This window comes from Etheostoma cragini, chromosome 13 (genome assembly GCF_013103735.1).
Source record: "Etheostoma cragini isolate CJK2018 chromosome 13, CSU_Ecrag_1.0, whole genome shotgun sequence".
Classification (NCBI taxonomy): Eukaryota; Metazoa; Chordata; class Actinopteri; order Perciformes; family Percidae; genus Etheostoma; species Etheostoma cragini.
In genome coordinates, this window is record NC_048419.1 from 6,765,632 (window position 1) to 6,782,361 (window position 16,730).

Genomic DNA, 16,730 nt, shown 5'->3' on the forward strand with positions numbered 1-16,730 from the left:
GTTTGGGGTCCCCTGCTGGAGCTGCTGCCCCCGCGACCCGATACCGGATAAGCGGTCGAAGATGGATGGATGGATGTGATTCATCAGCAATTTCTGGGTAAATCTCTTGTTCATCACCTGCGTTACTTGGAGGATGAATCTGCATATCAGACTGATCTTGTTCACTCTCATGGTAAACACCAGGATTCACAACAGACTCAGCCAAATTTTCCTCAGCACCATTTTTATGTTTCCGACTCAGGTGTGATGTGAATGTTGATAAAATTGTAAAACTCTTGCTACACTGTCTATAAGGACAAGCAACTGTTTTCCCCTCTCTAATGTGTGTTTTCAAATGAGAGTAAAATGCAGTCAAAGTCTCACACCTTGCACTGCAGAAATCAACATGACATTTTAGTTCAACAACAGAAAAAGTAGGCATAACTACACGTTTGTTATGTCTGTAAGTGTGACACTTAAACGTTGAAAAGTTTTGACAAGTCTGACTGCAATCTGGCAAAACACACTTAAAAGTTAAATTAGGTGTATTTTTATGAAATCTCATGTGCCTTACGTATGTCACTATTGTGGCACAGTTATGACAACAGATCTGACAGGGGAACATTTTGTTACTGTCCGATGGTTAAGTTCCTTTTCATGCCAAACATGCCTTAGTGTTGATTAGGCTACGGCTGGTGGCTGCTTTTTAGTGACACCGTATCAGGCTTCACGCAGAAATGTTTATCCTTAACCGCATTGCAATGTTATTTAACAGAAATAAAAGGCTCAGAATATGCAAAACAGTTTGACAAAGCGTATAGCCTAGGCTAATCTAAAACAGTTGGGAGAAGTAGCTGTGTGGGGCGCGCAGTGACAGATAGCCAAAATGCATTCACAAAAGGTCCAATAAGGCAATATTTTCACACCAATTTTTAGTTTTTAAACCGAAAAATGCAAAGCCTTGAGGATTCAAGTGTCCGAACCAATTAGCCTAATTTTCTTGTCAACTCTTTGTAAAACACACACAACAAAATAAAACTCACCAAAACCATCTCAGTTAGCCGATGTTCCAATAATAATGGTTTGGTTGAAATAAACCCTTAATCACCGGGCAAGATGTAGGCTAACTGTTTCACTAGCCTAATGCTATTTTCCTGCTGCCTCCGTCAATCGATTGACATCGCTTACCGTTTAACAAGTGTTGTTCCTCGGATGCAAACGTTCGGCTGATGTTACCAAAATTAAACAAAAAAAAAAACTCCCAAAAGTAATAAACTGGCTAATCAGATCTAAGCCTCACTGATGATATGAATGAATAAGACTTAAATTACCGTTTAATTTGTAGCATGACACGATGGATGTTGATGAAGAACACACTGCAACGTTGCATCAAACTTCTGACCGTGCTCCAAATTCCCCACTCAACGCTCAGTTTCCAAAAAATACTGTAGCGTCCTGTAATTTAAAACATCAGCATACTGTTTAGGGCCTCGGTCCTGTTGCTCCAAGTTAAGCAGCCCACAATGCATTGCTAACTACAGTACTAAACTGTTTAACATGAAAACAGTATTTTAGTGTTGAAAATTGGCTGTAAATTTACAGCAATTGCTTACAGTGTACTAATCAAACATCTGTTGAAAATGTAACATATTGGTTTAGAAATATGTCCAGCTGATAACTTCAACAGCCGACTATCCAGGTTGTCTGTACCAGCAGACCCCCCAACAGTCACAGATCGCAACAACCTTTCCAGCTGCACAACATTAACCTGATGAAATTCAAAACTGCACATTTTATCTTTCATAATACACCTTTCAATAAGCTCAACTTAGTTGTAATCCACAGTGTTTTTCATCGTCTCTCTAAAATTAGCAATCTTATTAACAAAATAATCATTAAAATAATTTTTGCAATCTGTATTGGCTTAGTCAAATAAACACCATTAAATTCAACAAAAGAAGTACAAGTATGTTTTTTCCCCATGATTTCATTGAGTACATTCCACATTCTCTTACTATCAGTACCACTATCTTCAATTCTCTTCTTAAAATATTCTCTCTTTTTCACTCTATTCACCTTGGTCACCTGATTCCTTAAAATACAATAAGATTTTTTGTCCTTAGGAGAGTCAGAATTAACCGCAACCTTTTTAGCCTCTTCCCTTTGATTCATTAAGCTCCTTAACTCAATATCAACCCAAGGAGCACTTTTGGCTTTAACTGTAAATTTCTTTAATGGAGCATGCTTGTTAACAACTCTTATAAAACAATCCATAAATAAATTAAGGGGTGCATCCACATCATCAATGTCACTTATCAAGTTCCATTTAGTATTATCCAATTCATTTAAAAAACACTCCTCATTAAATACCCTATAAGATCATTTCATAATAATTTCAGGACAGGCTCTAGGTAGCTTAGCTTTCCTAGAGACAGCAATACATTGTCATGTTCAAGAAACCAATTTGAAATGATTTGAGCTTTGTGACATGGTGCATTATCCTGCTGGAAGTAACCATCAGAGGATGGGTACATGGTGGCCATAAAGGGATGGACATGGTCAGAAACAATGCTCAGGTAGGCCGTGGCAAATAAACGATGCCCAATTGGCACTAAGGGGCCTGAAGGTTGCCAAGAAAACATTCCCCACACCATTAGACCACCACCAGCAGCCTGCACAGTGGTAACAAGGCATGATGGATCCATGTTCTCATTCTGTTTACCCCAAATTCTGACTCTACCATCTGAATGTCTCAACAGAAATCGAGACTCATCAGACCAGACAACATTTTTCCAGTCTTCAACTGTCAAATTTTGGTGAGCTCTTGCAAAGTGTAGCCTCTTTTTCCTATTTGAAGTGGAGATGAGTGGTACCTGGTGGGGTCTTCTGCTGTTGTAGCCCATCCGCCTCAAGGTTCTGCGTGTTGTGGCTTCACAAATGCTTTGCTGCATACCTCGGTTGTAACAAGTGTTTATTTCAGTCAAAGTTGCTCTTCTATCAAATTGAATCAGTCGGCCCATTCTCCTCTGACCTCTAGCATCAACAAGGCATTTTCGCCCACAGTCCTGCCGCATACTTGATGTTTTTCCCTTTTCACACCATTCTTTGTAAATCCTAGAAATGGTTGTGCGTGAAAATCCCAGTAACTGAGCAGATTGTGAAATACTCAGACCGGCCCGTCTGGCACCAACAACCATGCCCCGCTCAAAATGGCTTAAATCACCTTTCTTTCCCATTCTGACGTTCAGTTTTGAGTTCAGGAGATTGTCTTGACCAGGACCATACCCCTAAATGCATTGAAGCAACTGCAATGTGATTGGTTGATTAGATAATTGCATTAATGAGAAATTGAACAGGTGTTGCCAATAATCCTTTAGGTGAGTGTATATATCAATATATTAAATTACATTTCACTGATCACAGTTTGAGTATCTTTTAGTATTTTGGGGACACCGTTTATAATTAAGACTTTTCAGTGATTTATACTCAGCTGTGATTGGCTGATGGTCATTTTGTTATGTGCAGCATACAGGAGAGGACTGGTGTTCCAGTTTTTCCAGTTCGACACCAATGACTTATTCATGCGTTAATTTAGTGGGTATAAATAACGAATGACATCACCTTGACACCATACTATCTAACCTCCTATCACTTTTATTTTGAAGGACAGGATTCTTTCTTTTTTGGGGGGGGTGGTCTAATTGAATCCATGGTAAGTGTCTTATATTAGTTTTCCAAAAAATAAAACAATAATCAAATATAAACCAATTCCACACAAATTGTAACAATGTAACAAGATTTGTCATTCAAGATTTGGTTTGATACAGGTAGAAACTAAACAATGAAAACTACCAACCGGGTACAGTATTCTTTAAAGAGGATGGTCAGGACCTTGTTTAGGTAGATGTAAAGTGCTCTGCGCTAAATTAAAGTTCAGAACCACTACAAAGTGAGGTATTGGCCGATTAGATGACAATTCTAATTAAAACACCAAAGCGTAATGTGAGGTGTTAACGTTACCTTAAGCCTACCACTGATTTACAAGTAGAATCTCCTAACTCTCATCTAATCCCACACTGACACAGCATATTAAAGTAGTAATTAACAAAAGACCAAGATCCAGGAACAAACCAGGAACAAAATACCATAGTTATTAGTAAACAAATAAAGCCTTCCATGTCTGTCCCTGCTAATACTTCTACTTGCACTCTAAAACTTGCACTACTTAATGTTAGATCTCCAGCCAAAAGACTTGTATTGTCAATGACATCATCACTGCTCAAAAACTAGATTAGATTATTAGCTGATTGAAACTTCACCTGCTAATTATAATTTTGTACATTGGATTAAGACTAACAAGAAGGGGGGTTTGGTGTTTTATATAGTGATGTTTTTAGCTGTAAATTTGTGTCTTGTCGCATTTACCAGAGCTTTAAATAATTAGGTCTAGTTGTTAATTTCCCTGCTGCACTTAGTGTCTTCCGTCCCCCTAAATGGTGACAAGGAGAGGCAGTTTTCGTCTAAAATAACCATTGATTTTGACAGAATTATAATTTCAGGTGATTTCATCATTCATGTAGATGACTGCAAAACTCAGATACAAAACAATTCATTAGTTCACTGGAATCTTTTGTTTTTAAACATGTAACTGGGTCCACGCACACAGCGGGTCATACACTTGACCTTGTCTTTTCCAAAGGTCTTGATGTTATGATAACAGCTGTCCTTGATATTGCTATTTCTGTTCATTGTCGCATATTTTTATGAATTAGTAATAATAAATTAAATAATAAATTAAACAAAAAAATAATACATAGTAGGGATGAGCCGAGTAATCGGCTGAAACGAGTATCCGGTACAGATATAGCACTTTTGCAGACTACAAGTATTATACGAGTAATACGAGTCAATATCTGTACTCGGATTGAATAAAACTGCCCCCCCCCCCCCCCCCCCCCCCGCATCTTGGAGAAGCAGGGAAAAAGTAAAAAAGACAGAGTCTTTCGGAGAGCTGAAAAGATATGGAAAAAAGGAATTGCACGTTGAGTTTGAAATTTATAAAATGCACTCTATTGTTGACGCAGATATGACATTTGCCAGACAGTTCTAAATCTCTCTAATTAACAATGATAGTTATTAAGTTAAACCTATTAACTACAGTCCAATTTCCAATCTCTCTTTTACTTGAAACAATTGCATGTAAACAACTGGATGAATATTAAAATATACCATATATACAATAAACTGTATTTGACTCATACCATACAGGATTCAGAACCAATCATAGCACAGAAGCAGCTGTTATAAAAGTAATTAATGACCTCAAAATAAACACTGGCCCAGAGAAAATTTCAATTTTATTACTGCTTATTCTCACTGCTGCTTTTGATACCAATGACTACTAAATTTTTATTAAAATGGTCTATGTCTCAATTGGCTTGGCTGGCCATGTTCTTAACTGTTTTTCATCATACTTTAAGGGCAGGAGTTTCCATTTTTCAATTGGTAGTTTTAAATATACAGGTAAAAAGAATCTTCTTCAATCTGTACATTCTCCAACTTGGTATTATCATTAAAAAACACAATATATCCTACCAGTCATATGCGGATGACAAACAGTTGTACATTTCCCTTTCCTCCAATGATCTATGCTTTCATAACCAACTAGTAAACTGTATTAAGGATATTAATTACTGGATGTCCAAAAACTTTATACAGCTAAATACAGACAATACTGAGATTCTTGTGGTTGGTCCTAAAATTCTTAGACAAAAGATTTACACACACCTGTATTACCTATCATCACCAAAACAGAATGTTATCACTTAAAAACATATCATAACTCAGAGCAATCATCTCTCAAACTGACTCTGAGAAACTGGTGCATGCATTCATCTCACGCAGGTAAGACTACTTAAACGCTTTATTTGCAGGATTATCCAAACAATTAGTAGGATGCCTCCAACTCAAATTTTAGCAGCCAGAGTCCTTCAAGAGTATATGGCTGCAGCCTAGAGCGTCCCATGTCATCTGTCCCATCTAATGCGGTCACGTCCAACGGTAAATCCAGAGGGTCAAAAATGCGAAATTGCAAATAATTTTCCAGTCACGGGTAAATTTGTGACCACATTCTTTGCAATCGATTGAAAAAACGTTAAAAACTGTTAAAGTAAAAAAATGTCATACAAATAGTTTGCTGATTTCTGAATGTTATGGTTGTGTTGACAAGATAAATGCAGACTATCGTCTGGAATAAAATAAGCCTGCGTCAACCATCATGCTGATGAATAAAATACTTTTAATATTTGGTGTTTTTTTTACGTTTAGTTAAAAAAACACCAAATATTAAAATAATTTTATTAATTTGCATGATTGCCAATGATGTCAAACATACAAATGTTTTTTTTTAACTAAACATGTATATAAGATAAATGCAGACTATCATACTGATGAATAAAAACATTTTAAATGTCCGTCTATAAAATAAATGCAGATTATAGGCAAACAAAAAAAATCCTGCCATCCCCGAGTTTATTCTTTTTAAAATAAAAGCTTCCATCTGGAATAAAATACTAGATCTCTCTTGCTTTTGAAAGTAAAAGCTTACGTCAACTTTTAATGAATAAAACATTTGGTGTGTTTTTAAATATTTAAAAATATATGTCCGTCTCTAAAATAAATGCAGATAATAGGCAAACTAAAAAAATTCTTCTATAGCTGCAACTTTGATTTAAGTTGCAGCTATAGAAGGAATTTCTCTCCCGACAGAGGTCAAGCATTCGGTTTGGTTTTTAATTTCTTTCCCCCTTTCATAAAATACAACACAAAATACAATAGAACCACTGGCGCGGAAGTGGAAGAAAAGTACAATCACATTCTGGCCCAAGACCGTGGCAGAAGAGATACGCAGTTGAATGCAGGACGGGTCCCAGAGACCCGAAGGCCAATGCCGTGGTAGTAGAAAACTACAACTGCATTCTGTCCCGGGTCCCAGAGACCCAACAGCATCTGCCCCGTGTTTCAAAGAGCCGACAGCATTCTGCCCCGGGTCCCAGAGAGCCGACAGCATTCTGCCCCGGGTCCCAGAGAGCCGACAGCCGAGGCAGCGACTGTAGAGCTACAGTCGAATGCTCTCGCCATGTTGATAAGCAGTTTTATTTGCAGCAATGTCCCAGTGAAGTGTGAAAACAACATAGAATATACAATTAAAAAGTCTTGGAAAGAGTTTAACATGTTTAGTTTTGTAGTCTTGTTGTTGTGTGTGCAGATCGTGGATTGTTATCCCTCCTCAGGAGATCCTGCCGTTAGTTGGCAGAAATGGCTGCGTCGCTGATGCAGGTTTCATCAGATAATCTACGTAAATATGGAACAACAGAAGCATAACATTCAGAAATGAGCAAACTATATCTATAGAAAAATTGTTACTTTAACAGTTTTTATACGTTTTTCAAATGATTGCAACAAATGTGGTCACGAATTTACCCGTGACTCCATGTGGAAAATTATTCGCAACATTGTTTGACCCTCTGGATTTACCGTTGGACACACCTGAGACAGATTTGAGTCGCACATGCGTCACTTTGAAGATGTAAGTTGCACATGATTCACATGACAAGGAGCATACAAGATGCTAACGAGAGACTTCTGTAATGTCAATACCGTAACAATATACCTGCTGGTTACAAGTTAGCAATAAAACACAACAATTCAGTTGAATGGCGTTTTGAGATAAAGCAATCAAATAGCAATCAATCAATCATAGATAGCTACAGTGAGGAAAATAAGTATTTGAATACCCCGCTATTTTGCAAGTTCTCCCACTGAGAAATCATGGAGGGGTCGAAAATTGTCACCGTAGGTGCATGTCCACTGTGAGTGACAAAATCTAAAAAAGAAAATCCAGAGATTACAATCAATGATTTTTATGATACAGCTGCAAATAAGTATTTGAACACCTGTCTATCAGCTAGAATTCTGACCCTCAAAAACCTGTTAGTCTGCCTTCAAAATGTCCACCTCCACTCAATTAATTATCCTAAATTAGACACACCTGTTTGAGGTCGTTAGCTGCATAAAGACACCTGTCCACCCCATACAATCAGTAAGAATCCAACTACTAACATGGCCAAGACCAAAGAGCTGTCCAAAGACACTAGAGAGAAAATTGTACACCTCCACAAGGCTGGAAAGGGCTACGGGGAAATTGCCAAGCAGCTTGGTGAAAAAAAGTCCACTGTTGGTGCAATTAGAAAATGGAAGTAGCTAAACATGACTGTCATATCATCTTTGGAGGGAGCTCAAACTCAATGTTTCTCAGCAACAGCCCAGAAACCTAACTGATCTAGGGAAGATCTGTGTGGAGGAGTGGGCCAAAATCCCTTCTGCAGTGTGTGCAAACCATGGTGAAAAACTACAGGAAACGTTTGACCTCTGGAATTTCAAACAAAGGCTACTGTACCAAATATTAACATTGATTTTCTCAGGTGTTGAAATACTTATTTGCAGCTGTATCATACAAATAAATAGTTAAAAAATCATACATTGTGATTTCTGGATTTTTTTTCTAGTATATGTCTCTCATAGTGGCCATGCACCTACAATGACAATTTCAGACTCCTCCATGATTATTAAGTGGGAGAACTTGCAAAATAGCTGGGTGTTCAAATACTTATTTTCCTCACTGTAAAACATTTTGAAATGACTGCTAGGTGGGGTGGCAGTAGCTCAGTCTGTAGGGAGTTGGGTTGGGAACCGGAGGGTCACTGGTTCCCAAGTCCCCATATGGACCAAAAAGTACGGCGTGTCCCAGAGTATCACTCACTCTGACATCTGTCCATTAGTGCATGTATAGGTCCTGAGCATTGGTGTGTAGTTCAGGCCTGTGTGTGATTACTAACAAAAGTGTGAACACAAATTGTAATTTCCCCACCGGGGATTAATAAACAAATTAAAATAAAAAAAAAACAGCTTAGCTACAAGCTAGCAATTAAACACAAGAAAGGCTGTCACTTGAATGGCTTTTTGAGCTAACGTTAGCGATAAAAAAATCATAGATAAATAAAACGTTTTTGAAATAGTTTCCATCTTCTGTTATTGTTTGTAATAAGAAGTTTGTTCTTTAATAGATTTCACAAATATCAGTATGACACGTTATGCCGTAAAGCGTTTCAATCACAGACAGGGCCTTCAGTTAATGTGTTCCTGCTGTCTGGAACAAGGTGCCTCATGACCTGAGGTCCATCACAACTGTGTCCACACTCAAAAGCTTTTTTTTGTTTTTGTTTAATTACTGTGTGTGCATGTGTGTGTGTGTGTATACATACATTTGTATAGTCACACTTGTATGTTTGTTTTTGTTTCTTTCCTTTTTCTGTATTTCTTTTTCTATTCATGTTCTGTTTTAATGTGTATGCTGTTTTTAATTGAAAGCCCTTTTAGGCCTACGTGTAAAGAAAGGTGATATACAAATAAAATTGACATTGAAATTGAAATATCAGGGCATGTAACGTTGCATTGAATGTCAGTCCTTTAACCAAATAGCCAAAAATATCTGGTTGTTCAAACCGCCTTTTTTATTTGCATGCACGCTTCACAATAAAAGGCTCCCGCTGGTTTGTTAATGTAAAGCTATGAAGAGCAGCAGGAAGATGATGTATTAATAGATAATTTCTCTGCTGTTGACAGCACCAACTCAGGTGTTGAACCTGAGTTGGTGCCTGTATACGGGTGCCTGTAAACGGTGTTGGTAACTATGCCTGGGAGTCCAAACAGGGCGTAGCCAGGAGCTGTTTATGCCAGGGTGCTCTAAGGGAAGAAACAAAGCCGAGAGGCAAAACCAACAGTCTCAATATACTACTTCTTCTAGTAAAATATATTTATAAAACTACTAAAATTGATTTCTATTCAAAATGATTTGCTGCAGATCTCTAGAAATATTTGAGCAGCTAAGCAACAGCTAAGCAGTGTGGCGGTGTAGATGAAAGCTTTTCAAAATGTCAATTAGAAAAGTTGGGTACTGTGTCTTTAAAATTGTCAACGTTTATCCATGTCTAATGTAGAGGTTTGTATTCTTGGTTTGTTGGTCTAGTGTTTTTGTTTTTTGTGATATGATTTTTGTAAATGTAGTTAAAATTAGCTTTTGTGCATCTGAATTATCACCACCCAGCCCATTTTACCCCGTAAATACTTTTAATAAAATTATGTCTACTTCGCTTGAAGAGAACTGACCATTTGCTGACATCCCACCAAGGCTAACATTTTTCCTTTTGTCTTTTATGATTTTATTTACTTACAGATGTTTCGGAAAAAAGCATCTTCCTCCTTGAGAATGAGAAGAATAACAGAAAACGCTAGATGTAATAATTTCTTTCTTTACTCTGTAGAAAAAGGTGTAACTTGATGTAGTTGTTAACATACAGTGTTGTCAGAAGAAACCACACTAATATCAATCAAAAAAAAGCAAAACATAATGTAAAAACAACTTAAATGTATGCAAATAACTAAAATTATATTTTTTCATTTATTTTTTACGAATAGAAAGAATATGTTATATACAAGCATTTGTAGAAGAAAGGTGTGACTCAAAGAAATCATCCTCATTGAGTTCCATCTTCACAACAAATACATCCTAGGTGGTTTAAACTTTGACAACATTGGATGAGCAACTGAGAACACATTGCTTCTGTCTTTGGGTTTAGTTTCCTTGCAAATGTGTATTATCCTTTTTTTGTGTCATAGCCAGTGGTTATAAGCTCACACATTTTTGTTATAAAGTATATTTGTATCCGTTCTTTGTCCCTATAGGGGTGAAAATGAGTCATTGTGATCCTGTTTGGCCCTCAATGCTTTGATTCTGGTGTTAAAACGCATGTTATTCAATAGTTAAAGTTAGTCTATACAGCTTGACGGAAAGCAGTGTTTTGTGACTGGGGTCATACAGTCATATTTTGCTTGAAAACAACATTAAGCATTGCTGATGACACTAGAAGAAGCTGTCATTAACTGTAAAAAGCTCTTTTTTAAACTAACTTTTCAGATTGGCCCTCACATGATGGTACATTTGAATAATAAAATGAATCAACAACAATTTTGATAAATTAATAACTTCCTTTATTTTAAGCACAATGACAAGCTGATCTAATTAGAGGATTTGCTACTTTTCCTTGTTTTATATAATTGTAAACTGAATGTTTTTTGGTTTTGGACTGTTTGTTGGTCCTTCTAACCTAACACTAACACTGTAGGTTTAGCGCAAACAATGCAAAAGTGTTTTCTGCTACTTTGTGTGGCTGCACTGAGACCTTTATCTTTTCAGTCAATGACCAATTAATAATAATTAAGTTTAAAGTCAGTTGATCTCTTCAGGTTCCAGTGTTGTCATCACACAGCAGTCATAGTCGTTATACTTTGGTTTAAATGGTTAGCCTTTATATTTATGTTCTTTGTGATTTGAGCTTAAGGGTTTTGCTGATGGTTTGCCTCCTTGGGTTTTTCAGAAATTGTTCTTCTTCTGGTCTCCTACTAAAATGGGAACAGGGATGGTGGTGAAGACCTATTTGCATATTTGACCTTAATGCTTTCTATCCCTTTCTCTTTTGTCCTCTCTTCTTTCTGTTTTTTCACATTTTTTTCTCTTTCCATTTGTTCTCATTCTTCACCCTTATAAAACTCTAATTCCCATCCCTTTGCCACACTGATTTGTCCTCTTTTTCTCTATCTTTCCACTTTCACCTCCTCCTCCTCTCAGGGAGTATAGACCGTGGGCGAAGCTTGTCTTTCCATGAGGTGCGTGGCCAGTGTGAGGCAGAGATGAGGACTGCATCCGAGGAGTCGTCCACCAGCAACAACAGTGTAGGAGTTGGCGGCAGCACCGTCCTGCAGCGCCTACTGCAGGAGAAAATGAACCGTAATTATGTGCTTCAACAGCAGCAACAACAACAAGGAAGTGGAGGGGGGTTTTCGGGACAGGGACATATATGCCCCTCCGATGATCACTCCATGACCCCCCACATTGCCCGGCAGGAGCCACAGGGACAAGAGCTGCAGACGGACACTGGCCTGGAGAAGCTGGGCTCCACCAGAGTAGGAGGTGGAGGAGGAGGCAACACTGGAGGTGGTGGTAGCAGCCAAGGGCAGTGCCTGAACCCCGAAGACCTCCCTACGTACGAAGAAGCCAAAGTGCAGTCGCAATACTTCCGTGGCCATGGTCCACCTCCTCAAGTTCACCAGCAGAACAGCCAGCCCCAGCAGCCTCCTCTCCCTGGCTCAGTGGGCACCGCCTTCTACGTTACTGGGGGGACCAGCGCCAAGGTGCGCACTGAGGGTCGCCCCACGGTGCAGCGAGTGAGCGGTACAGGAAGGGTGCACCAGGATGACGGTCTAAAGGATCTGAAGCAAGGACACGTTCGCTCTCTCAGCGAACGACTTATGCAGCTGTCCCTGGCCACCAGTGGCGTGAAGGCCCATGCACCTGTCACCAGCGCCCCACTATCCCCCCAACTGCCCCCACCAGGGCCACCGGGCGACTATTACAAGCCGCAGCACCGGGGCCCACCTCCAGACTACCCATTCAAAGGACTGGGCTCGCCTACCAAGCAACAGGAGCCTGGAGACCATTTTTACCAGGAGCAGAGAGGGAGGGAGCTCTCGAGGGAGATGCCCCATGTCCGATACCAGCCCCCACCTGAGTACGGCTCGTTCAGGTAAGGAACACAGACCTGACCAATTAGGACCATCACCCACAGACATTCATCAACACACATATACACTTTAAGATGCTTGAGTAATAAATAGTTATGAGGAAGTGTAATGTCAGTAATGGGATCGCTTTTGGCTCGTCATTAACATCATATCACACTGAACGCTGTCTACTTGAAGTTTTGAAAAACTGTAACCATATTTGCAACCACTTGCAAATCGGCATTGTCGTGACTCACTGCTCAAGTTTGCTCTGTCCGCACCTCTGCACATGTTTGGGTCAAAGCCCCGTTCTCTGTCAACATGCAGAGAGGACAGATACAGTGGGGCTCAAATGGTTGGGCAATCCCAGGTAAAGATTTGAATTAATGTGCACAATATGTTGCGGCTGTGGCTCAGTGGTAGAGTGGTGTCCACAAAATTGCTTTTTGGGGTGTAGAGTAATGTACAAAACATATTTTTTATGGGACTCATGGGATGAGTTAGTTAAGTGATAATATAATTAAACAACATCAACATTAGGCCTTCAAAAGTCTTGAAAATACAATGTGGAATACAATGCTGTAAAGACTGAAGAGATTCTAAGCACTTTTTCATCCACTTAACGTAAAGGTGCTGTTCATATCCACAAAATGAATAAATAACTCAATACCTCCTTCTGCCCTAGATGCAGAGAACCTGTGTTTTAAGGTGATGATGTTTGTTCTTCCAAAGAGCATTAGTAGATAAACTATTAATCTTACAATCTTTAGAAATGGACGCATCAACAGAAAGAGACAATCCTTGACAAACCTTCAGCTTTAATTTAAAGTACATGTCCAAATATAAAAATATCTCTTTGAAGCCACAAGTTAAAAAATTTTTTTTTTAATCTTTAGAAGAAAAAGATGCTTTCTACTCTGCTTATTTTTAGAAACAAAAATACCAAGGTACTTGAGACTTTGTTTTACTAAAATACTAGTACTACTACTAATAGTTGTGTAGACATAAGACAACAACAACACAATTTGTCAATCACCTGCACTGCTTGCTTAATTTGAGATTTATCTGTAAGTAACAAAGCTGCCAGTCATCTCAAAGCGCCGCTTCCAACTCACTCAGACTCACCCTGGGTCCGTTTTTTTAAGTGTGCTGTTAACTTATAACACTAATAATATTACAGTTACCATTTTTCATGAGCTGCTGTGCAACATGGGGCCAGGCATTAGCACTTTCATACACATGTTCTACAGCAATCATGTTAAAATCCTTTTTAGTGCAGTAATAAACATTGATGGGTTAGGATTATATGCTTTTGTTATTTAGTTTGTCTTCATAAGTCATCTTAGTGGTTTCCACAGCAAGTACAGGACCACACAACGCATCTTTAAAATAAAGTGGGAAAATGAGAAAAATGCTGATCCAAAATGGACACATTGAGGTTCATGTGAAGTACCATTGTTCAATGAGATGTAAATGCTGCCTTGGGGTTTGTTCCCACATTTATAGTTTTAGTTTTTTTGACAAGCAAGTTGAAAATATAAAAACTAACATTTAAAAAAATAAAGATGTAACTACTTGTCATGGTATCCCAATAGTGTTTTTCAAAATGGTGGGAAGAAATCCTGTTGGGGCTGTTTCTAGTCATCCCAGAGGAACCAGAATCAAACCGCCAGAAGTACTGCAAAATTTTAATCACCCGACAGGACGAGTCAGGACATGATCTGCTTGGCAGGATGGCATTCCTTTGAGGGCTAAAATGTTTGCTCTGCAAAAAGCCAGTTTACAGCTGGTGTTTTCCCACCTTACTCAAAAACAAGTCTCGCTTAGAGAGCAAGAAAACAGCAGGTGAATCAGACTGGAATTAAGGACATTTATGTTTAAAAGCATTTAACAAGCCATCAAAAATTAAACACAGTAGCATTTAAATCTTTGCTTTCACTTTGTTTTAAATCTTCACTGTTGGATCATCTACCCTGAGAGACACAATAAACTTCATTGTTTAGATCAATTGTTATTTAAAAAAATATGTGTGGTAACAATTTATTTGATGGGGTGTGCATAAGACTACATGACACCCTTATAACTATGAAGGAGTCTTTTTGAATGTTCATGACATGTTTTCCGGTAATTTGTGACACTTCATATAAATTTAGCATTATTTGAGATGTTTGTGTTGTGACATCTTGACATTAACAAAGACAATCTCTGTGTCATAACAACTGGATATTAATCTAGACAACATAACCTGTCATAAATATGTCACAGTTGGCCTAATCAAAAGATCAAACTTTAAGAAACTATTTAGCTTTATGTGTTAACATCACAATGAGTTGAAATTTTCGTGGGTTTGGTTTCTTTGGCTGTTGTGAGGCCATTATATTATATACATTATATACATTATATATACAGTATGTCTCAAATCTTTTGATTTCACCTTCAAATGCTTTGACAATGGTGTCATTAAGATGCCAGAAAAGTTATAAGACCAGTTTGATGACCGGAAATGCTGTACCAAGGTGATTTAATGATTCTTTAGGTACTATAGTATACTATGTTGAGCAGCTTGTCTGATTGTACTTTTTTTTTAATTGCCTTACACTGCAATATCTTATTGCTAATTGAACAAGCTAAGGAAGCTAACTAGCTAACGGCAGCTAGTTAAAATTAGTGGTTAACTTTACTTTAACAACAAGTAACGTTAGCCTATAGCTAAATATCTGTCAAGCTCATTAAATCACATTAATACTGCATTCACTGTTGTCAAACTGGTCTGTTAACTTTTTATTCCTTGAGTGCGAACCTTAACTAAGCTATATAGTTTCTTAAAGTTAAAAGTGATTATTAAGCCTGCTTGACATATTTATGACAGGTAATGTTTACTACGTTAATGTCAAATTGTCAACATAACAAAAAGGTTACATTGTCTTGCTTAATGTATGCTATGTTGTTATGACACAGATATTGTGTCTGTTTATGTCAAGTTTTCATCCGGACACATTTTGATTGAAAGAAGTATTAAGGTTTAATACCCAGCCCATATTATATGGATTTAGGACCAAGACCCCCTGTTGAAGATCCCTGTATTAGTTGATAAGGCTATTGACAGAAAATAAATTAAACAAACTAAATCAATATTGATTATTGTTACAGTTGCTGATTCATCTTTTGGATGTAAAACTGCCAGCAGTTCAAAACTGCAGTTGTTTGTTCAGGAAGTTTGGTGTCAATTTAGGAAAAACTGGGAGGACTAAGGTTTAATTAGTTTTACAGTTTTTGAGAAAAACAGACTTTGTAATTCCAGCAAGCTTGAAGCATAGGAACATGAATATTTTCATGGATGGAATTGCAAAGCACATAAAGGTCTAGTTCAAAAACCCCATGAAAGACCGAGGTAGAGAGGGAGTGACCCTGCCCGGAGGAAGCCCGGGGCCCCCGTCTGATCTGAGGCCGTATGTTTTGGACACTCGGGTGAAGAGAGGGGCAGAGCTGTCAACTGATCACCATCTAGTGGTGAGTTGGGTCAGGGGATGGGGGAGGACTCTGGACAGACCTGGTAAGCCCAAACGCGTAGTGCGGGTAAATTGGGAACGTCTGGAAGAGGCCCCTGTCCGACAGACTTTCAACTCACGCCTCCGGCGGAGCTTTTCGTGCATCCCTGTGGAGGCTGGGGGCATTGAACCTGAGTGGACAATGTTCAAAGTTTCCATTGCTGAAGCTGCGGCGGGGAGCTTTGGGCTAAGGGCCTTAGGTGCCTCAAGGGGCGGTAACCCACGGACACCCTGGTGGACACCGGTGGTCAGGGAAGCCGTCGGACTGAAGAAGGAGTCCTTCGGGGATATGTTATCCCGGAGGACTCCGGATGCAGCTGCAAGGTACCGACGGGCCCAAAGGGCTGCAGCCTCTGCCGTGACAGAGGCAAAGAAGACATGGAGAAGGACTTTCGGTCGGCACCAAGGTGCTTCTGGAAAACCGTTTGCCACCTCAGGAGGGGGAAACGGGGACTCATCCAAGCTGTATACAGTAAGGATGGGACGTTGTTGACCTCAACTGGGGAGGTTATAGAGCGGTGGAAG

The 16,730-nt window shown here is 38.8% G+C and overlaps 2 protein-coding genes across 4 annotated transcripts in view; one reads left to right on the forward strand and one right to left on the reverse strand.

Annotated features, from left to right (window-relative positions):
- LOC117955970 overlaps positions 1–1,352 on the reverse strand; it is a 6,558-nt gene extending 5,206 nt beyond the window's left edge. The window contains exon 1 of the mRNA XM_034890778.1: positions 1,311–1,352. The gene's annotated coding sequence lies outside the window, so the exon portion shown is untranslated. The remainder of the gene's footprint in view (positions 1–1,310) is intronic.
- Positions 1–16,730, forward strand: part of amot (angiomotin) — a 93,852-nt gene that overhangs the window by 40,394 nt on the left and 36,728 nt on the right. For 2 of the 3 annotated variants that reach the window (XM_034889980.1, XM_034889981.1), the window contains exons 3-4: positions 10,274–10,334; positions 11,726–12,680. In XM_034889980.1, the coding sequence (XP_034745871.1) occupies positions 10,274–10,334; positions 11,726–12,680 (1,016 nt within the window). The remainder of the gene's footprint in view (positions 1–10,273; positions 10,335–11,725; positions 12,681–16,730) is intronic. The other variant, XM_034889983.1, reaches the window with a different exon arrangement.